This window comes from Globicephala melas, chromosome 21, assembly GCF_963455315.2.
Source record: "Globicephala melas chromosome 21, mGloMel1.2, whole genome shotgun sequence".
Taxonomy (NCBI): Eukaryota; Metazoa; Chordata; class Mammalia; order Artiodactyla; family Delphinidae; genus Globicephala; species Globicephala melas.
Window position 1 is genome coordinate 11,583,164 of NC_083334.1, and position 23,664 is coordinate 11,606,827.

The 23,664-nt window shown below is 44.0% G+C and overlaps 1 protein-coding gene and 1 long non-coding RNA gene across 15 annotated transcripts in view; both read right to left on the minus strand.

Annotated features, from left to right (window-relative positions):
* Positions 1-21,423, minus strand: part of FBXO25 (F-box protein 25) — a 55,698-nt gene extending 34,275 nt beyond the window's left edge. For 5 of the 6 annotated variants that reach the window (XR_009560563.1, XM_070044638.1, XM_060291690.1 and 2 more), the window contains exons 1-2: positions 21,280-21,423; positions 14,855-14,995 (exon numbers count right to left, since the gene is read on the minus strand). Coding sequence is in view for 5 of the 6 variants with exons in the window: in XM_070044638.1 (XP_069900739.1) it covers positions 14,855-14,988 (134 nt within the window). In the remaining variant the exon portion in view is untranslated. Of the gene's footprint in view, positions 1-14,854; positions 14,996-21,279 lie in introns of those variants that run through there. The other variant, XM_030830435.3, reaches the window with a different exon arrangement.
* Positions 21,424-23,019: 1,596 nt separating this feature from the next.
* LOC132594404 (uncharacterized) overlaps positions 23,020-23,664 on the minus strand; it is a 71,524-nt gene continuing 70,879 nt past the window's right edge. For 8 of the 9 annotated variants that reach the window (XR_011377137.1, XR_011377136.1, XR_011377131.1 and 5 more), the window contains 2 exons: positions 23,468-23,584; positions 23,020-23,338 (listed from right to left, as the gene is read on the minus strand). This is a non-coding gene — a long non-coding RNA (uncharacterized lncRNA). The remainder of the gene's footprint in view (positions 23,339-23,467; positions 23,585-23,664) is intronic. The other variant, XR_011377134.1, reaches the window with a different exon arrangement.

The following is a 23,664-nucleotide window of genomic DNA, read 5'->3' on the forward strand; positions in this document are numbered from 1 at the left end:
CAATTCTAGGAAATAAGACAAGGGAGGGTGAACCTCCGGGTTTGAAAATGGTTAATCGGCAGTTCGTAACTGTAATGTTGTAAGACAAGTCACAGAAGTTTTGTAATTAGTAAGAAAAATTACCAACATTTGTGAATGATTTACATTTTAATATTTATAAAGGTAATTTGTGCTAATAAAAAAAAACAAAAACAAGTATAAAATGAAAAGTCTCCCTTGCCAATCTCACGCCTGAGAACTGGGTAAATTTTCATTATTTCTATCTTCACTTGTTCTGGTTGCTAATTTTATAATTCAAACCAAACCAAACCAAAAATCCCAGGCACATACCTCTGTTTTGAGCTGCCTGTAAGAAACAAGGAATTAACCTCATTACTACCCTCCCCTCCATTCTGGGTGGCAATTCATCATTCAACAATCATCAACTCATGACCCATCTAACCTCATCTCTCTCTCCACCCATTTTTTGGCCGGGGACTCACTTCAATTATTTTGACATAAATCCCAGACCGGCTATCATTTCAGGTGTAAATGTCTCAGGATGATACTTAGTCCTGCCGTGATCTGTGTAATTAGTGTTTCTTCATGGATGAGTTCTCCGGGGCGGTCCCATCAGCATCCAATGTCTCTTAAAGGTGCCCAGAGGGCAGGGACTCCTGCTGGACTAACCCCCAGCTGGGGGATGGGCAGGCACTGCTGCCTGGGTGCCCCTGCCTGGCCCTCAGGGAGAGATGGGGAATAGGTGGGCTGTGCTGTTGGCCCGTGTGTATCCCAGGTCTGGAACTGTGGGCACCCCGGCCACCTATAGTGCTGCCCTGACCACATCACTGCTCGGTGCTGGCGTCAGATACCTCCACGGCCTGGGGGAGGGAGGGATGCCCAGCACGTGTTCTGTCGGTCGCTCCTACTGCATTTCTCAAGTAAATACCCCGTGGCTGTCCCTGGGAGGAGCCCCCTGCTGCAGCCACCTCCTTGGCAATACCATCCCACACTATCCCCACCCCACACTCTCCCCACCCGGAAGCCCTTCGGCTACAGACCATGCAAGCGTGTCTCACAGACTCCTTACCCTTTCGGGTGCACCAAGACACTGAGAGTTGCGCCCCCCATTTTCTCTCAAGTACAATGTATATTTACAGTATTTAAGATAATATATACCTTTTTTTAATCATTTCTAGGATTTTGCATAGGAGGGGAAACTGCAGCATCCATCCCCACCCAATTGCTTGAAATCAGACTCTTAAAAACTGTACTAAACCAGAAATATTTATTACTGCGTTGGGTTAAATAGTGGCCCCCTCAAATATGTCTAAGTCCTAACCCCTGGAACTTGTGAATATGAAGGTCTTTGCAGATATAATTACATGAAGGATCTCAAGACAAAATCATCCTGGATTAACCAGATGGGCCCTAAACCTTATATGGGGAGAGGCCACACAGGAGAGACACGGGGGATGGCGGGTGACAGCAGCCAAGGGACAACAGCCGAGTGACAGCAGAGGCAGAGACTGGAGCTGAAGGACAGCGAGCATTGCTGGCAACCCCAGAAGCTAGAAATTCTCCCAAAGAGCCTCCAGAAGGGACCACCCCTGCTGACACCTGCATTTCGGACTTCTGGCCTCCACACTGCAAGGAAAAAATTTCTGTTGTCTTATACCACTGGGTTTTCAGTATGGCAACCCTAGAAAACTAATACAATTCTCTATCTTCTTAAATTACTTCAGTTGGTATTGCTCTTGAAAGCACATATGGGCTATCAATTCTCCCATACAAACAGAGGAGACTCTGGGAAGAAAAACTCAGCGAAATGAAATATTTAACATGCCAAAGTAAACATTACAAACAAAATGTGATCATTTTACCAAAAAACAAAACAGAGGAACCCCTCAGACACAGTCACCAGTAACTGACTGCCAAGCTGACTTCCACGGGCGTTTCTCTTGGTGAAAGAAACTTCTCTCCCAGCAGGGCCACAGTCTCTGCTCTAACAGTCCCAGGTTACTGTTTTCAGTTGTATGTCGGTCACCTATTAAACTTAGCTTTTTATCCTCACATTACCCACAAAGGGTCAGGGTTATATTACTTTCTCCTGCTGGCCAAATGTTCACGTTTGTTTCCCTGATATAAAGTCACTTTTGCATCAGTGTATTATTAGCCTCTCTCTCAAAAAAGATATTAAAAAAAAGGTCCAATTTTTTTAAGTTAAAAAAAAATGCAAAACCTGTCTGGTTTTAGCATTAGCACTTCTGTCCTAAACATCTCATGTGACATGCTTAAGGAATCTGATGCAGACATGATGCATGAAGGCAGCAGCAGGCAGATGGCAGGATGGGATACTGAAGACCAAGGTGGACAGCGGCCCAGGCAGCCCCACGGCTCTGCCAGCGGGAGAAGCAGTGGACACCCCCATGCAACTTGACGAGGGGAACACCGTCTTCCAGAGGTTCCAGAGGGAGCTCTCTTGGAGAAGGGCCATGTAAGAAGTCCAACCACAGCAGCTGCAGACTCCATGAGAGAGAGCCGGGAAGGCACGAGGGCATAGCGGCCACCCTCTGCATTCCACCGACGCCCCGCAGGCGTGCTCTGATGGCTTGCCTCCAACCTGCTGCCTTGCCTGAATGACAGACCCACCGAGCACCTCATGACGGTCACGCGCCCGCTTACTCTAAGAGTGCATGTCCATAACGTGAGAAAGACACAAAGACCTGACAGCAGTTCTGTAGGAGGAATCACAGGCCAGGAATGGAATGGGTTCAGGTGACATAGTTAACATACTCAAGTGAGTCAAGGATTTATCATTTAGATAAACCCAGTCTTAAAGGTAAAGGTCGCAACAAACGTTATGAATGTGCATGAACAGAGAAGTACGGCAACCAGGAAATTAGTGGAGAATCCACTACAGAATGAGCTCGGGAGGCCACCAGGACTAGAGAGGCAAAGGCAAGAAGGCTGGTGTTAAACAAGTAACATGTATGTACTTGTAGAATTACATGATTCTACACGTACACGAAGGGTCCATGATGACAGAAAAGACACAGCAAGTGATGGCTATAAGACACATAGCAGAGAACAATGACTAACAAGGTAGGGGAGGGCAGGGGAGACAGGTCAGCAGCTAACTGCAATATTACACACTGTACGGAGCCAACAGTCAGTGTTCAAAAAGAAGAAACCAAGGATACTACACAAAGGTATTAGCATAAAGGTGAAAATAAGAGGTAAAAAACTTCCTAAATATCAAAAGAGTAAAAGCAAATAAAACACAAGGGGCCAGACTCTCTGTTGTGTGTATGAGAGAGGTGAACATAAATAAAGACAGATACAGATGCAAACGTGTACTGTACATCCAAAACATTAATTTCAGGGAACTGAGGCCAAACGGAGCAGTAAGCGTGAAGGGGGTTGGCTCACTTTTAAAGGAAAAGTGTTTGGGGTTGGCTCACAAAGCAAAACAAACACCATACCGAATACGCACACATATAAAAGGATGGGGAAGTACACATCAGCATGTACAGGACCCAGGAAAGACAAGTGTGACAGGAAACTTTACAGCATTAAATACACATATCGATAAAAAAGTAAATAATATAAACATACAACTTGAAAGCTAGAAAAAGAGTAAGTGAACAAAAAGACAGAATTGTTAAAGATAAAAACAGGTGGGGCCTTCCCTGGTGGTCCAGTGTCTAAGGCTCCACGCTCCCAGTGCAGGGGGCCTGGGTTCAATCTCTGCTCAGGGAACTAGATTCCACATGCCGTAACTAAAAGATCCTGTGTGCCGTAACTGAAAGATCCTGTGTGCCGTAACTAAAAGATCCTGTGTGCTGCAACTAAGACCCAGCACAGCCAAATAAATTTAAAAAAAAAAGATAAAACAGGTATTAATAAATAGTAAAAGAATAGAACTGAAAAATAAGCCCCAAAGCTGGTTCACTGGACAAAACAAACCAGCAAGATAAGCCACTCGATATCTTATCAGACAAAACAGAGAAAGTACACTATATAAAATTAATGACAAGAAGAAAATTACAAACACAGACAAGAAATTTTAAAAATTGTAAAAGGCTATTTTGTAAAACTCTTTGTAAATAAATGGGAAGAAATGAAACAAGTTTTTTAAAAATATAAATTTAACCAATAAAAAAATATCAGATTTTTCCCTTAGAGCTAGTTAAATACAAAGTTCATTTAAGAAGAAAGTGAGGAAGAATTAGGAGACAATTCAGAACAAGAACAGCAGTGGGAGAAGTCTAGTCCTACCTGATATTAAAACAAATTATAAAGCCTCATGAAAACTGCCTCTGGTCCAGTTCAAGATGGTGACAAAGGAGGACCCCAAACTCACCTCCTCGCAGACACACAGAATTGACAGCTACATATCGAACAGTTTTCCCTGGGGAAAACCCCCAAACCAGCAGAGCACCCCTACACATCAGCTGAACAAGAAAACAACACATTTAAGTGGGTAGGAGAGGCCCTGACACATCTCACCACAAACCTCAGCCCCGAGGGGCTGCCCAGAGTCGGGAGGGAACTCCCAGCCTGGAGCTTCTCTCTGAGGAGTGAGGGACATGAACCCACATCAGCACCTCAACTTTTAAGACCTGCACCTGAGAGACAAGCCCCCAGACATCCAGTGAGAGCTCTCCACCAGCTGCCTCCAGAACACAGTACAGAGACCTCAGCCCCAAATGCACCAGCCTCCCTGTGAAAGAGGCCTGTCAGTTTACCTTCAGCTATGGCCGGAGGGGCAGGGTGCTAATGAAATACTCATCTGGGGGCTGACTGCAACCCTCTCTAGAGACAGGAGCCTGGCAGGCGCCACATTCATACTCTCTCCCTGCCCCACTGTGGGTCATCAGCATCTCTGAGTGAGGAACAATGCACACATCTGGTACGCGGACCGTCATGGCTGCTGCCCAGAGAACCCAACCCTTGATAGCCTGGCTCTGTGGCCAGTGGCGCTGTGTTCATGGGTTCAATAGGACAATAGCAGAGAAGGAAACCATTCTTAACTGGCTACCCCAGGGCTCAACTCAGAGGAAACCGACAGAAAAGCCCACCTCCCAGTCTTTCCCTGAGAGGTATACGTGCATACTTCAAAAGCTGCTGCCTCAGGGTCTGGCTTCCAATCCAGCTTGAATCTAGGTAACAACTGATATACTCCCCTTTGCGACACTGACAGGTCTTGGCACACCCTCAACTACTGAGAGAGACTAAAAATAAAGTAGGCTGATTGGACAATCACAGAGGTTTGAGAGACAACCAAGAGCTGGGGCAGGGTTGAACAGTAAGGTTCATCTCCTACACCAGGCCACTCCTTCAAGACTGGAGGAGGTGGCTGTTTTATCTAATGCACAGAAACCAACACAGAGAGTCAAGGAAAATGAAGAAACAGAGGACTATGTTCCAAATGAAAGAACGAGATAAAACCTCAGGGAAAAAAACCTTAATAAAATGGAAATAAGTAATTTACCTGATAAAGAGTTCAAAATAATGGTCATGAAGATGCTCACTGAGCTTTGGAGAAGGATAAATGATGAACAAAATAAGAATTTCAACAAAGAGATAGAAAATATAAGAGTACCTAATAGATGTCACAAAGCAGAAGAATACAATAACTGAACTGAAAAATACAACAGAGGGGTTTCAAAGCAAACTAAATGAAGCAGAAGAAAATATCAGTGACTCAAAGACGGGGAGTGGAACTCACCCAATCAGAGCAGCCAAAAGAAAAAAGAATGAAGATACCTTAAGGCATTCTGGGACAACATCAAGCAGACCAACATTCACATTACAGGGGTCCCAGAGGAGAAGAGAGAAAGAGGCAGAAAACTTACTTGAAGAAATAATGGCTGAAAACTTCCCTAACCTGGAGAAAGAAACACACATTCAGATCCAGGAAGCTCAGAGAGTTCCAAATAAGATGAACCCAAAGAAAGCCACACCAAGATACATTATAATTAAAGTGTCAAAAGTTAAAAACAAGAGAAGAGTCTTAAAAGCAGCAAGAGAAAAACAATTCCTTACATACAAGGGAATCTCCATAAGAATATCAGCAGATTTTTCAGTAGCAACTCTGTAGGCCAGAAGGAAGTGGAACAATATAGTCAAAGTGCTGGAAAAAAAAAAACAAAACAAAAAAACTACCAACCAAGAATACTCTACTCAGTAAACTGTCCTTCAGAATTGAGAAGAAATAAAGAATTTTCCAGAGAAGCAAAAGTTAAAGGAGTTCATTATGACTAGAACAGCCCTACAAGAAATATTAAAGGGATGCCTTTAAGCCGAAATGAAAGGGTGCTAAATACAAAGAGGGAAACATGAAAGTACAAATCTCACTTGTAAAGGTAAAAATATAGCAAAATTAAGAATAATCTAATGTAAAGGCAGTGGGTTAATCACTCATAAAGACAGTATGTAGGTTAAAAAACAAAAATATTAGTAGTAAAAATAACTATGACTACAATAATTTGTTAATGGATACACAACATAGAAAGATGTAAATCAACACCAAAAATATAAAACGTGGAGGGAGAGTAAAAATGTAGCTTTAGAATACATTCAAAACATAAGATGTTATCAACTTAAAACAGACTATTACAAATACAAGTTGTTTTATGTAAGGCTTGTGGTAACCACGAAGCAAAAATCTATAGTAGATACACAAAAGATAAAGACACAGGGAACTAAGCATACCACTAAAGAAAGTCATCAAACCACAAAGGAAGTAAACAAGAGAAGAAGAAAGGAACAAAGGAATTACAAAACAGCCAGAAATTAACAAAATGGCAATAAGTACATACCAATCAATATTTACATTAAATGTAAATGGACTAAATTCTCCAATTGAAAGACACAGTGGCTGCATGGATTAAAAAAACAAGACCAATATATATGCTGCCTACAAGACACTCACTTCAGATGCAAGGACACACTAAGACAGAAAGTGAAGGAGTGGAAAAAGATAGTCCAGGCAAATGAAAACCAAAAGAAAACTGGGGTAGCTAAACTTACATCAGAAATAGACAAAATAGACTTTAAGACAAAGACTCTAATAAGAGACAAAGGAGGTCATTATATAATGATAAGCAGATCAACCCAACAAGAGGATATAACATTTGTAAACAGAGGAACACCTAAATAAATAAAGCAAATATTAACAGACCTAAAAGGAGAAATAGACAGCAATACAACAATAGGAGGTGACTTAAATGACATATTAGACCACATGGACTTAACAGACATATATAGAACATTCCATCCAAAAACAAGAGAATACACATTCTTCTCAAGAGCACAGGAAACATTCTCCAGGATGGATCATATTATAAGGCCACAAAACAAGTCTCAATAAATTTAAAAAAGACTGAAATTATATCAAGCACATTTCTGACCCTGATGATATGAAACAAGAAAGCAATTACAAGACAAAGACTGGAAAATGCACAAATATGTGTAGATTAAACACATGTTAATGAACAACCAATGGGCCAAAGAAGAATTCAAAGGAGAAATCAAAAAAATACCTTGAGACAAATGAAAATGGAAATACAACATACCAAAACTTAGGGTATACAGCAAAAGCAATTCTCAGAGGAAAGTTCATAGTGATAAGTGCCTACACCAAGAAACAAGAGAAATCTTAAATAATGTAACTTTATATTTCAAGGAACTAAAAAAGAAGAACAAAGCCTAAAAACAATGGAAAAGGGCTTCCCTAGTGGCACAGTGGTTGAGAGTCCGCCTGCCGATGCAGGGGACACGGGTTCGTGCCCCGGTCCAGGAAGATCCCACATGCCACGGAGCGGCTGGGCCCGTGAGCCATGGCCGCTGAGCCTGCGCGTCTGGAGCCTGTGCTCTGCAACAGGAGAGGCCACAACAGTGAGAGGCCCAGGTACCGCAAAAAACAAAACAAAACAAAACAAAAAAAACCCACCACAATGGAAAAAATAGTAGGAAGACAATGGAAAAGATCAATGAAACTAAGAGCTGGTTCTCTGAAAAGATAAACAAAATTGACAAACATTTAACAAGACTCACCAAGGAGAAAAGAGAGAGGACTCAGAGTCAGAAATGAAAGAGGAGACATCACAGCTCACACCACTGAAATAAAGGATCTTAAGAGACTAGTATGAACAATTATATGCCAACACATTGGACAACCCTGAAGAAATGGTTAAGTTCCCAGAAACTCACAACCTACCAAGACTAAATAATGAGGAAAGAGAAAATCTGAACAGACTGATTAAGAGTAAGGAGATTGAATCAGTAACCAAAAACCTCCCAACAAACAAAAGTCCAGGACCAGAGAGCTTCACTAGTGAATTCTAACAAACATTTAAAGAATAATTAATACTAATCCTTTTCAAAGTCTTCCAAAAAAATCAAAGAGGAGGGAACACTTCCCAAAGTCATTTTGTGAGGCCAGCATTACCCTGATACCAAAACCACACAAGCAAACCACAAGAAAATTACAGGCCAATATCAATGATGAACACAGATGCAAAAATCCTCAACAAAACACTAGCAAACTGAATTCAACAATACATTAAAAGGGTCATATACCATAACCAAGTGAGATTTATTCTAGGGATGCAAGGACGGTTCAACATCTGCAAATTAAACAATGTAAGACACCACATTAACAAAATGAAGTAAAAAAAATCATATGATCGCTCAATAGAAGCAAAAAAAACATTAGTCAAAATTCAACATCCATTTACAATAAAACTCTCAATAAAGAGGGTATAGAGGGAACGTACCTTACCATAATAAAGGCCATATATGATAAGCCCACAGCTATCATCATGCTCAGTGGTGAAAAGCTGAAGAGGGGAGTTCCGTTTGCTCCACATCTGCATCACCGTTTATTGTCAGCCTTTTTAATTTCAGCTATTCTGGTGGGTGGATAGTTCTACCTCACTGTGGCTTTTTTAAAAGCCTTTATTTTTTAGAGCAGTTTTAGGTTTACAACAAAACCAAGAAGAAGGTGCACATCACTGGGGTTTTAATTTAGTTTCCTTGATAACTAAAGATTTGAACTTTTATCTTACTGGCCATTTGCATGTTTGTCCAAGTCATTCTCCCAGCTGCTAATTGAGTTGCTTGTCTCTTTACTAAGTTGCCAAAATCCTGGAAGAAAAGCTGTCAGTGTAACAGCTGAGTTCAATCAGGACACAGAAGCCACATCAATTATTTTAACTGAGAAACTTAAAATGAAAATGTACAAATATGTACAAAACATTGTTAACTAGGTAACCTAAAAGCCGAAAAGAACACTGAAGCATTCCAGAGGTAGTGACTGCAAACAGCTGTCACCACACTGCACTGGGAGAGCGAAGGGCACAGGCTGGAAGCAGCAGGAGGAAGCACTGTTGGCTGGTGCTGGAGTCTGAGCTCAGATGAGAAGCCTCGAGAGCCTGGGATCCACCTGCGGGGTTGGGTGGGGGCACCAGCATCTGGTGTTGAAGGGACACGATAAGCCAGGTCTGCAAATGTCAGAAAAGCTGGGAGGGACAGTCCAGTGCTGCCGACCTGCGGGGACAGGTACAGAAAGGCCCCGGCAGCAGCTGCCCCAGTCCCACCCCACAGGCCCCGTGGCACCTCCCCAGGCAGGGCCTAGCAGGGCCCACCGGCTGCAGCGTCACAGGGAGGTGTGAGCAGGTAGAATGGAGCCCAGAAAACAGCTTAGTGACAGCTGACAAAACACGATACTTTCTTCCGGTCACTGGCTTGCCTGTTGATGTTCTCAATGGTGACTTTTTAAAGCAACTTTCAAAGATCGGTTTAGACTTCAAGAAGAGTTGCAGCAATAGTACAAAGTCCCCTCCCCCAGCTTCCCCACCATCTCACATGAATGCAGGACGGCAACCAAAGCCAGGAGTGGATGCTGGCACAGTACCGCTGACTCGCCCACAGACCTGTGTCTCGCCAGCCTCCCGCTGGTGCCCTTCGCTGTTCCAGGACCCCATCCGGACCTATGCGATCAGGGTACACGCTGCCCCTGTGTCTTGCTCCTGGTCATGTCACCTGGATCACTCGGTTAAGGTGGGATCTGCCAGGGTTCTCAACTGTAAAGCTACTGTTTTCCCTTTGTGAATTCATAGATATTTTGGAGGACGCTTTGCAAATATTTTTCTTCCTTAACATCTCACCCACTAATCTCAGCATCTATCAGTGGACTCTGCCTGCAGCCATCAGGTGACACTCTACTTCCCTATTCCTTCCACATTCACTAACTGGAATTATTCTGTCAGGAAGAGCTGTCCCTTCTTCCCCACTTATTCATGTGTTATATCCCCATAAACTTAGGGGTATTTATCTTCTCCTTTGAGTTATAATCCAATACCACCATTATTTGCTTTTTGCTCAAATGGCTCCAGCTTTGGCCACTGGACTGCTTTCAGGTTGGCCTCTGCCCTTTTGACATCTGACATATTCCCATCCGCACCCCCCCTTTTTTTTAAGTATTTCCTTACTTTTGGACACCACAAGATGCTCTAGGCTCAGCTTATATTTCCGTACCCCAGCTCTGGAATCAACCACTTCCCCAGGAACCCTTCAAAACAAAGATCCTGGTGTTCAGTCTGCTCATTGCTACTGGGGCACCACCGCTCTTGGCCTCCCAGAAGACAGAACTGGGGAACACGTTATATTAATTCACCTACACACTGATCCCTATCTACCCACCCACCCACCCACAAGAGCAACAACCGCTTGAGTAACACTGACACCACCACCAACAATCCAGCACCACAAGGTACAGTCTAGCATGATTTTGTGACTTCCTTCTCCAAAGTGAGAGATCTGGCTGTCATTATCTGCATTTATTTACTCACTCTGCTTAACCCTAGTATACATGATAAAGTAGTTTCAGAATTGCTAACCCACACCCTGGGGCATGAGAAGCACATTTCCCACCTAGAGTGTCTGTCTATAGCCTGACAATATCCTGTCAACATGGTTTTCCCAAGTTCCCAGGTCAGCTCCTTTCTTCCACACCCACTTCAGTGTGGTTATGGGGTTCGTCTGTAACACAATCACATCCATCTGTCACAGTTTACATCATTTGGGTGAGCAGCTCCCCGTCACACACATCCTGGTTGGTTTTTTTTTTAAGGTTTACACAGAGCAAAATTTGCTTTTCGTGCTGCACAACTCTATGGGTTTTGACGAATGCAGAGTCGTAGAGGGACTGGCGCCTTCCCTACAGGGCAGCTCTACCACTCCCCAAAAAGCCTCCTGCCATCTGTGTAATCAACTCCTTCCCCTACCTCTAGACCCCTCGCATCCACTGGCCTGTTTTTCACCTCTTTTTCCAGAAGGCCATATAAATGGAATCACACAATATGAAGCCTCTTGGGTTTAGTTTTTCTCACTAAGCAAGATGAAACTAAGATTCATCACGTTGTGTCAATCAACGGTTCGTTCCTTTCGCTCCTGAGTGGCCCTCCCCTGGAGAGCTGAAGAGCATGAGTGATGTCCAAGCTTTGGCAATTACTGGAAAAAAGCTGCTATTAACGTTCACATACAGGTACTGTGTAAACATAAACTTCCATTTTCCTTGGGTAAATGGACTGAGATGCTGGGTCATACGGCAGCTATATGTTGAACTTAATAAGAAAGTACCAAACTAGTCAGCAAAGTGGCTGTGCCATTCTACACTCCCATCAAGCTTACGAGAGGACATTCTTGCCAGCACTCGGCACTGCCCTCACCAGCACCTGTAACGTTCTGTTGTTTGTTAACTGTAGCCGCTGTGGTAGGTGTGTCATGGCACCTTATCTGGAAGGTGAACACTTTCTCCACACTTCTGTCTAGGCCACGTTGGCTGTCTCACTCTCCTGGAACTTCCGGTACGTTTCTAGCTGGTCTGCTGCTGACCCCTCATTGCACTGTGATCTCAGGCACACCGCGACGTGTGTCTTCCCAGATTGCCTGCACTTCCCTGCTGACTAATGACGTTGAGCTTATTCTTCTCTGCCCAGATTTACTTCCAAGAAATAAAAAATGGGAAAAAAGGATGAGCAGTGTGGTCAGATGAACATGCACTGACAGCAGGAGCAGAAATAATACCACCTCATTGGAAAATGGAAGGTGGGCCTTCCCGTGACCCAGCAGCTCCACCCCCAGGCACGAGCCCTGAGGATCTCGCGCATGCACAGGAAGGTACACGGTCAGACTCCACTGTCATCAGACGAACGGCCACCCTCCCAGCTGTGCAGGCTGAACACCTGCCTGCCTTTGCCGACGCCCCCCTCACTGCCCACCCACTCCACCTCTCAGCAACCTACCAGCTCCACTTGCAAAACATCTGAATCTGAGTACTTCTCATCACCCGCCACCTCCATCCTCTCTGAGCCACAGTCATTTCTCACTTGGGTCATTACACAGGCTCTTAGGAATGAATCTATCTGCTCTGCCTCACGTCTCTGCAGCCCATTTCCAACAAAAAAGCCAGAAGGAGCCTGTTAAAACACAAACCTGAACAAAAGCCCCCTCTCTCTGCTCCAAACCACTGACCCGTCTAGCTCTGAGAAAACCTATCTGGCCCTTCATGACCGGCCATGGCCACGCTGGCATCTGGTCCCCTGCTGCCCCTCATCCCACCCACCTTGCTGTCCCCGCAGCTCCCGAGTTCATGACACCTGCCTCGGGGTCTCTGCTCTCCCTTCCCCACCTGGGCCGCCCTCTCGGTGCCCAAGGTGTCATTCAGCTGACCCTTCTCAGAGAGGCCCCCCCCGTGACACTTCCATGTACCACCCCCACCCCAACGGTCTTCCCTCCCACCCCAGGTTTTTTCCTTCACAGCACTTAAGACATGGAACAGACCACACGGAGCTCCTTTTGTCCTTTGTCTGACTGTCCCACTAGAATGCAAGCTCCTCCAGGCATGGGTTTTGCCTCTTTCTGTTTACTGCTGGATCCCAGCACTGGGAATACACAGTAAATGCCTGACATACGGTATAGACTGAGCACATACAACAGCATGTGTTATCACAAAACCAGAGGCATCTCAGGTCTGGCTCATGGAGGGATTTATCTACACACCAAAGGAGCACAGGCAGGACTCAGGCTCCTTCTGTTTCCAAGGAGCCCCCTCTGGAGAGGAGGGGACAGCCACATCCTTTCTGTGGACAAGCAAAGCAAAGTCACCTTCTCCTGGTCCCTCACTGTGAAGGGTCTGGAGTAAGCACTGGGCTGGGAAGACCAACACTCTCCGTTCACAGAAGGTAATTAATAAAAACATCTCTGATCCACACATCTTTGTGTGTTCTGGATGAAGCTGATAAAGATTCAGGATGAACTTAATAAAGATGAAAACTAAAAGTCCAACTGCAAGGGTCTGAGAACAATTCATTTACAACGGTCCCATCATGTTGCCTGGCAGGGAGTGAGCGAGTTGCCCATGGTCCCATCCTGTTTGTAAAGTTTATGTAAGGTTGGTAATTACATATGCCATTTGTATAAAGAGAAGGCACCCAGACTTGCGAGGCACCTGGATGGGAGCAAGGTGTCTTCACTCCACCTGTGGTGGAGAGTCCACGGCTGCTGTGACACAGCCTCTGTCCCTGTGAGGACACCCACACAGAGAGGCCTCTGCCAGCACCACTTATATTTCAAAGGATTTTCAAATAAGTGTGAATAGGAGTGGGTGAGTGGGAGTGTCTGTGGGGAAGGGGGGAAGGGAGACAGGAGAACATGGAGTTTATCATGCAAAGAAAACAGGTCTTGATTGTATTTCTCTAATTCTATGAATATACGAGACAAAAGTATTCTTCGATATTCACAACATGTTTGGAATGAGGGGAAATAAAGAATACATGAGGAAAAAAACACATGCAAATTCCTTAGTGTAGAAGTAGCAGTAACATTCTATTTCATGCATTACAGCTTTTTTTAAACTGACATTTTAGAATTCAGAATGGCAGAGAAATGCCACAATATAAATTCAACGAACACTGTGTGTTATCCTTCCTATAATCTTAAATATAAAATTAATTTCTGCTTTAAATACCTCAAACCCCAATCTCCAGTCTAAAGGTACCAAATTCCTAACAGAAAAACAGATGACCTGTCAGTTCGAAATACACAATTGATAGTTACGCAAGTGTGAGATAAACACATGCAGTAAAATGGATGACTAGACCCGTGACACTCTGGAGGAAGAGGTCTGCAGACCTCCCCAAGCCTCCAAATGCTCAAATACACTTGTGACGGGGATCGCGGGTGAGCACACCACGGCCACGCGGGCCTGCTCCTGCCTCCATGCAATCTCTACTTTCATCTGGAGAAAGACCACAACCCCCAGCCTGCCTGCAGCTCCCACTCCAGCCGGTGAGGTTTGGCACAGGTACCCTCCTCCTCTACCTTGCCAAGCACAACGCGGAGGTGGGGGCAGAACTCCACCCTGAACCCCGCCGACGAGGCTACCCTCTGGGGATGGCAGAGCTAAAGGCCACCTCACCAACTCAGGCCTCTGACAGAGAAGACTATACTCCTGTCTCGCGCAAGCCACTGTCACCATGGGCCTCTGACGCAGGCCGCCAAAACTACATCTTTTAATTCCTTCAGGTTCCTCAGCTGTAATGGGAGGTTAATAAGAATAATACCTATCTCTCGGACTACTGTAAGGGTTAAACGTCTCAAATGAAAAAGAAGACGGCAGCATCTGTGCGTGGGCACTAGGCGATCTACCAGGCTCAGACTTTGGCTAGTAACTTGTTTCCTTACACCAGCCTTGTGCAGGTGCGGGGGGGTACTCCCAGCCAAGCAGTAAGTCATGGGCTCCAACAGGTGAAGCCGTAAGAGTCAGGCGGGGACGGTGTGGCTCTGCTGAGCTGCGACTCACGTGCCGTGGCTGGCGCCACACCGGTCATTCTCTCCTTCAAGTCCCTCACTCCAGGGTTCACATCTTTTCCAGCCGTCTTCTGTTTTAATCCAGCTCCATCCAGGAGATCTCCAGTCCTGGCCCAAAAATGGCATAGCTCTCCTATAATTTAGGTTAAAAATGTATGTGTAATTGATGTAAGTTTCTTTTCATTTAGAACATTTATTCGTTAACTTTAATGAATACAATTCTTAATATTTAAATGTCCGCACGTGCCTTACATGCCAGCTAGACACTGAGGTGAAACACTGAAGGTAACACAGGACTTCAGTTGTACTAAAATAAGATGGATGGGGACTGGTGGATTTATTAGCCCAACCCTGCACGTGTCATGAAAGGTTTCCCAGAGGTGGCATCTCAGCTCATGCCTGAAGAACAAGCAGTCAGGGAGTGAGGAAGAAAAGGAACATGACACCGAACAGAAAACTCATGCCAGAAATTAGAAGCAACAGAACATGAAACACTGATGCTCAGCCCTGTACACAGTCCAGTCTGCCTGAGGCTGACCATGTAAGGGGGGAGTGGGGAGTGGCTGGAAGTGAGAATGGAGAGGCCACTGGGGGCAAACAAAGTCAAAGGAGCAGGACTGCACTCTGAGGACACCAAGCGGCCGAGAAAGGAAGCTCCACTCCGCAGGGAGACAGTTCAACCAGACCTGAGCTTCACAAAGACCTCAGGGCTACTCGGTCTCTGCCAGCGCCTAGTGCCTTCCTAGTAATAAATGCTGTCTGAAATTACTTACATGGCTACAGTCTGCCTTCCTCAAGAAAACGCAATGTCTTGTTCAACTCTGTATCCCAACACTTGGAACGATGCCCGGCGTACAAGGGTAGCTCAACAATCACTGAATTAATGGCTCAGAGGGGAGGGTAAGGCTGGAGAGCAAGGCAGGAAAACCGCCAGCATCTAGACTGTACAGACAGAGACCAGACGGCGCGGGGACAGAAGAAAGCCAAGGGGCCAGCTTCAAGGGTCGCTGACATTGAAGGGACAAGCAGGTGAAGACGAGCCGCGAGAAAGGACACCGAACAGGAAGAGCCACGGACGTAGGGGAAGTGGGAAGGCAAGAGAAGAATGGGTTTAAGAAAGAAATGATCAACAGAGAAGACAGTGTTATAAAGAAGCCAGTACGGTAAGAATTAAAAAGTATACATCGTGTTTAGCTACAAAAAGGTAGTTGATGACTCAACAAAAAGTTTCCATAGAGTAATGTGTTATATTAATCTCATGTCCGACGACGTAGATTTGGGATATTTCACTAATGTGGAAGTATCATATCACATCATATCATAGAATACACAAGAGATGAAAGTGTTCAAATACCATCTCCCAAATATATTTAATGTAACTAACAAAAAATAGGCCATTAAATAGGCATTTATACTGGCTTAGAAGAGACAAAAAAATTTCAGAGGGAAATTGTAACTCTTCAACAATATTCCTGTGTCAACTACAAGTGCTCAACATGAAACGTATGATGAAGTAATTTTCCTTTGTACCAAGAGGATCTCAAAACCTTGCTAAACTAAGTAATAATCAGAACACATCTTTTTCAGTCATATATTGTTTAACTGAAATTCTTTCTTTAGAAGATAATTAAAAATAATTCCTTAAATTTCAAAACTATTTTGATAAGCCTCATCTCACACTCTTGTTTCACAACTACTGATCACCCTAAAATGCAAAAGCCACCACCCATGTCTAGTCCATCCAGATTATTTAAGGTTGTCTCCAATAGCAGGTGTCTGATATTTTTTCATGAAGCTTCAGACAGAAGCCAGAGAATACTTTTACGAAAGAAGGCAAGTACCATGATGTAGTAGATGATGCTTAAACGACAAATTTCGTCTCATAAAACACAAACAAGAGAAGAATGTCTTTGAGGACCACCTCTGACAATTGCCAAAGTATCTCTCAATATCATATTTAAACTGCGTTTAAAAAAAATCAAGTGGCAACTGTGCAGAATATTGCTAATAGGTCAAATACAGTATTACTTCAATGACAAACATATAAACACAGACTAAATGTGTCATTATCTTATGTGTCCCTTCCCTAAGGGTATACCAGTAAACCCTTGAGGAACTAAAAAAACAAATGAAAACCCCCTCCACACACAATATATGTAAGTATATTTAAAATATATTAAAATATATGCATATGTGCAGTCAAAATGTACAAACCAACAGTCATAAAATAAATAAGCACTGAGGATGTAATGTACAACACGATAATTAACACTGCTGCACGTTATATTTGAAAGTTATTAAAACAGTAAATCTTAAGAGTTCTCATCATGAGGAAAAATATTTTTTCTTTTTCTTTAATGTTGTATCTATAGGAGATGATAGATGTTCACTAAACCTATTGTGGTAATCATTTCATGATGTATGCAAGTCAAATCATCAAGTTGTACACCTTCAACTTACATAGTGCTATATGTCAGTTATATCTCAATAAAACCGGGGCAGGGGGGATGTTACGTAGAAAACTGTCCCTTGAAGAATTCTCTGTAACAGGAACAAACTGTAACAACTATAAAATATCTAAAAGAGGTTTTGTTATATATATTTGTTATTACACTGGGATTGTAAATGGCTATTAACAATAATTGTGCAAATATATGTTAACATGAAAAGATATTCACAGTATATTAAGTGAAAGCAAAGCAAGTTTTAGGAAAATATATGTGATACTTCTGTGTATTTCTACATGCAGGCACAAATTTATACATGTGTGTACAGAAAAAAATCTGAAAGCAGATATAGCAAAATGTAAACAGTGACTATCTCTGCATGTTTGAATTTCAAGTGATTTTACATTATTTTTTATTTGAGGCATTTTTATTTTTAATATTTCTTTTATTAGATGAAAATGTATTACCCACATGACAATTTTTATAGAACACGACTTGCTGATCTGAAAGGCAGATATGGTGATATTGTTAACCTATATTATTTGATTCCTGATGCAGTTGAAGAATTGTCCCCAGTATGTTTCCTTTTTTCTTTTGTGATCTGTATGCTCACAGATTTTACAAATTGATTATTTTAGTTTTTTCCTTTCTTGTAGAATTTAGAAGTCTTCAGATATTTAAATTAATAAAATTGGTTTCTCATTAAATATACACATATGCATATAAGTGTGCATGCATGCCATCTTGCAATATGAGTACTAAATGAGTGGGAAAGAGAGAGTAACTAAAAGAAACTCAGAGTAAAGAGCAAACCACCTGGGAAACCTCTGAAGAGAAACTAGGACATGAGCTTGGCCTTAAAGCATGGGTAGATCTTAAGTGAATGAAGAAAGGAAAAAAATACCAATCACAGAAATGGTGGGTGAAAAAAATGAAGACAGGAATACATGTGACATGTTTGAGAATAAGTGGAATAGGCTGGCTGAAATAGAGAACAGATTGGAAAGGGGACTAGGAGAACGCAGAATATCAAAATTGTTTGGACTTTATTCTCTAAATAATTTAAAGTGTTTGAGCAATCCAGCAATGTGAGCAGTGCTATTTTCACAATAATTTGCCAGGGTGTGAAGGACAGACTGAAGGGGAGAACAGAGGCAGAAAGAACAACTACTTAACAGAAACTTCTTACCAACACCTCAGATAACAAGATATTTTAAGACTTGATGACACACACTGTACTTGCCTATTTAGACACCATGCCCACTCACCACTTAATGCACTTATATTCAGGCCTCACAGGCAATCCCTATAACATTTACACTAAGTTTCTGCAGTAAAGTTAAGAGTCAGCTAGGGGTTTCCTGTAAGATAATTGATTCCTTTACAACTACCAAAACCCTACAGATCATTCATATTGACTTTAACAACTCTGTGAGAAACAAACATAGTTAGCCTGAATTTTTCAGCTGTTAAGTGTTTATATTTCCATGGGTTGGAAGGAGTGAAATGCAGCTAAATGGACCATGGAAATAAAAATAGTACATTTCCAAGAGTTTTATTTTCAACACAGAGGAAAAGATTTGTTTCAAAATAAATGTGTGTATTCCATTCCATATAGGTGTATAATCTTTATACTTATGCTTTACACTTGCATATAACTTTTTTTAAATTGAAGTACAGTTGATTTACAATGTTGTGTGAGCTTCAAGTGTACAGCAAAGTGATTCAATTATGTACATTTTTTTTCATATTCTTTCCCATCATAGGTTATTATAATATAACCTTATATATAGTACTTATATGTAATCTTTATACTTTATGCTTTAGTTCATGAACTAAAGCAGAGATTCTGGAAGCACAGATACTACAAACAATAACAAAAAAGCCATCAGGGAAAAGAAAAAAAACAGAAAGAAAAAACACACAAGTTGCAATGTGAAAGGCTTGGGTCTCAAATTTTCAAAAATAGTCCCAGTCTGAAGCCTCTAACAAGTCTGCAAATTGAAAAATACTGTTAAACTTTTGGAATGATGACAACCCATCATTTTTTATGGAAATGTATTTATCTGTCCTGCTAAAAGATCTGAATTGCTATCATGTTATAAATTTAATTAAAATCACCTTTGTTCTGATAATTTCCAAATACAAAAATAAGAACTAGAAATTACTCCTGAAAATTATTAAATGTGTAAGAGCAACTACTCAAAAGCGGCTACTCTTGTAAAATAGCTGGTACAATCTGCAATTTTGTGCACATTTCATGCCAACTAATGTCAGAGAGCGTATGGGGCCATCTGCTGTAGATCTTCCCTCAATCTCTATTTTATATGGCAGGACATGGGGGTGAAGCACTGCAGAACAGGGCTTCATGAAGTTCATTTGCCAGTGGAAACTCCTGCACAAGACAAGAAATGTCTTTCCTTCAACAAGCACACTTTCCGTTAACTAATGATAACAGCAGCAAACATTTTCTAGATCTCAGTATGGGTTAGGCATCACCCTAGACAGTTTACCTCTATTATCTCATTGAGTCCTCACACTACCGTATAAGGTAGGAAATGTTGCAATCCGCATTTAAAAGTTTTAAATCTCTATCTTATAGATGAAGAAACTGAGGCAAAAAGTTTGGTGGAGCTGGGATTTACAGTCATGGAATCTCAATTCACAATCCATGCTCTACCACTATATTTTTAAAACAGCAATTCCTGAACACCCTATTAGAAACAGATGTCATAAAACTGCAGGGGTTTTTTTCTTACATTTTTTAGCTTATATGTCATACATCATCAGATATGATCTAAAGTAATGATTGATCTAAATATAAAAACACTAAGACAAGGAAAACATGACAGGAAACAGCTCTAAAAATCTGAAAAGGTTACATGTATAACAGTACTTACTCTCCTCAGTTACTAAACTGATTTTCAGAACAATAAAGCCTATACCTGTAGAGCAAGAGCTATGGCTATACACATTACAAACAGATAAGAAACAAACAAGTTACAGTGAAAATAAAAGGCACTTTCATATTCAGAGAAAAAAGCTGGCAAAGGAGTTTCTCTTCCAGTATTTCTTATACTGGAAATTTCATCATAAATTTTGAGAAAATAACTTGCATTGTTCTTAGATAAGAATGACTGATCCTCAATTTGATAAGCATTTGGCTTTTTCTATTGCTTTCTCTTCCTTACAAGATTTCCAAATAATTGAGGGTCAAACATGAATAAGGCTTATAAATGTGGAAGAATCTGATCCAGAAAGACCATCAAGAAATGGTAAACCGAGGGCTGAGAATCAGAAATGGGGTTTACTGCAAGAAGGCCTGAGAGATAATCACAGATGCCTCACGGAAATGGAAAACCTTCCCGTAAGAGGGGAAAGTGGAACACGAAAGAATAAGGTAAAACGTGTCTTCTGTGATTAGGGCTGGAGGTAAGGATTTGGAAGAGGTAAGAAAGGAGGGCTCCGCAGGAAAAGGCACGATTCCCCACACTCCTTCGAGTCCGAGCAGGGCCAGGGCTGGGAGAAGGGTCCAAACGGAGCTTACCGCGAAGAGAAGGACGCAGAATTGAAACGCGTCCGCTCAAGAAAAATAAGAAAGGCAACCGAAGAGGGGCCGGAGCCGGAGCAGAACGGGGGCAGAGGACGGACGCCGGGAGGACTAGGGCAGGCCCGGGCAGGTGCCCGCGCGGGAGGGGCTGGGGAGGACGAGGCCGGAGGGCAGACGCCGGAGACGCCGGGCCGGGGAAGGGTGGTCCGGGAGGCCCCGGGCCGGGGGAGGAGGGGGCCGACCCGGTGGGAGCGGGTTTAGGCGGGGGCGGGAGGGGAGCTGGGCTGCGGGACGCGGAGGGTGGGCGTGGGGTTGAGGACGGGTGGGCCCCGCCGTGTGGCGGGCAGACTGCCTCCGTGCCCACCTGATGCGCGGACGCCCATAGTCCCCACCTAGCGCGCGGGGCGTTCCAATCCTTACCTGGCGCGCCGACAGTCCGGGCCCCACCTGGCGCACTGACAACCCCCAGCCGGCACCTGACGGCGGCCCGTCGGGATTTATTGCCGGAAATCGCCCACCGCCTACCCGGGAGCGCCGCGGGGAAGCCCCGCCCCCAGCCGCGCTGATTGGCCAGCGCGGCTCCGCGCGGCCGTGTTGCTACCCTGATCCCCGAGTCGGCGGCGCGCGCGTGCGCAGTGGGCGTCGCTCCCGGCCCCCCCGTGCCGCTGCCCGCGCGTGCGCAGTGGGTGCGGCCCGTGGGGCTCGTGGGGGAGGCGGGGGCGTCGTCCGGGCGCTGAGAAGCCCCAGGTGCTGAGGGAGCAGAGAAGGCGTAGGTCACCTAGGTCGTGACTGCCGGGCCGACTGCAGACAGACACTCGAATCCGCTCACCCCAGGCTGTTCAGCTTTCCAACTCAACCTGAATTTCGGGAATGCAGCTTCGATTTGCCCCCAATCCCCCTGTGCACCTCATTACCTTGTATACTGAGTTTTAAGGCCCAAGTACTTTGTATTTATAAACGATTTAGCGGGGTTTTCCCAGTTAGGAGACAAGAATGTGGGGTTCCGGAGGGCAGGGTAGGAGCAGGCCCCCCGGTTCTGGCCAGTGCGAGCTCTCGGCTGGGTCGGAGCAGGACCGAGAGGCGTGGGCATTAACTAAGGCCTGAACCTCTCTGTCTCACTTTCCCCGCAAGTAAAATGGAGCCGGCAGCGGGGCTTACCTCACAGGATCTTTATGAAAATTGAATTAACATGGTCAAACATTCAAAACAGTACCTGGGGTATGGTGAGCAGGACATAAGTATTTGATCTTAGTATTTTTCTTTTTGTAAAATGTGTAAAATATAGTAGGTATTCATGTTTTAGAAAAATAATTTTGTAAATTATTCCTCATGTGCTTATTATAATAGTGTTCTTTGACTACATGCTTTTAAAATTATGGGAAAGTGATTATGGACAGAGGTCAGCAGTGTTGCTTGCATATCCTAAATGTAAGAACCGCCCCCTTCTTTTCCTAGTTTTAGGTATCGTCCATGGATGAGCGTTCGGTTCTTTCCAATATTTTGCCGTTAAAAATAAATGAGTAATAAATAAATGAGTAGCTGTATGCGTGGGTGGTTTTGGTTTATTTTTTAAATTTCTGGGGTGGTGTGTTTGCGAGTAAATTACCATCATTGGAATTGTTGGTGCAAAGACAAGTGCAAGTGGAGTTGTGGTCGACATTGCCAGGGCGAGAGCCCCGCCGGCACCCCACGGGGCTTAGAGGAGTATGAAGTCTAGACTAATTGGCCAACGTCCACATAGCTCCTTGTGAAGGAGTTCCACTGGCTGGATTGAGAGGAAGCAAAGTGACAGCCATCCGCAGAGAAACGCAGGGGCCCCCCAAGTGGTTCAGGTCAATTCCGTCCAGCAAATATCTCTGAGAGCGCACTTAGCTTTCTGCTTGTAAAGAGGAGCATGTTCACGGGCCTCTAGAAACTTCACCAGTGGAGGAGGAGAAAGCAGCAGAGGGGCAGGAAGATGCTCCGCAAAGACAGGGTGTGGCTGGGCGCTGTGGAGCCCCGGGAGTGAGGGGAGAGCCCCTGGGAGGGAGCTTGGAGGTGAGGGGGGAGTTGCCATGGGGCGGGCGCAGCCTCAGGAGCAGTGACCCAGAAGGAGGGGCCTACCTACCAGACTGTGCCAGCGTCCCTTCACCTAACAAGTCTATCAACTGGGATGATGGAGAATTTTGAGTTCTTTATTTTCCTAAAAATAATCCAATTGTGATTCGATCCAAGGATTTGGGGACACTTAAACACATTGTTGCAGCCCCTCCCCAAAGCTGGGGTCCGCTGTAGCAGTGAGCTGGGGCAGTCACTGGTCACAGGCATGCTGGTGCCTCCATGCCTCCCCGGGGGCTTGGGGTGCAGCCAGCACGAGGCCCCCATGCGTCCTGAAGGCTGCTACACCGCTGGGGAGTGTGTCCCTGATCCTCTGGAGACAAGCTCAGCTTTGCTCCATCCAGGCTCAGAGAATTGTCTCTTTTTCCATGCTCCACCCTGTCTGGAACACATAAGATGTTTAATGGCATCTTTATACAGCACATGAAGACTAATTCTATTTTCTATGCAATGATAATACTGGGGTGCAAAATAAAAACCAAACCAAACCACCCAAACAAAACCCTGTCACCTTGGTGCAGACTTGGTAGAGCAGTAGGTACATTAGGGTGACCACACAGACCACATGCTGGGTACCATGGCAGGCGGTGAGGATGTGAAGTTGAAATCCCTGATTTTCAGGAGCTCACTGTTCGAGGCAGATATAGGATGGCAAATACACAGTGAGAAAATGGGGTGATGGCTATAAAGACATACAAAATATGGAGA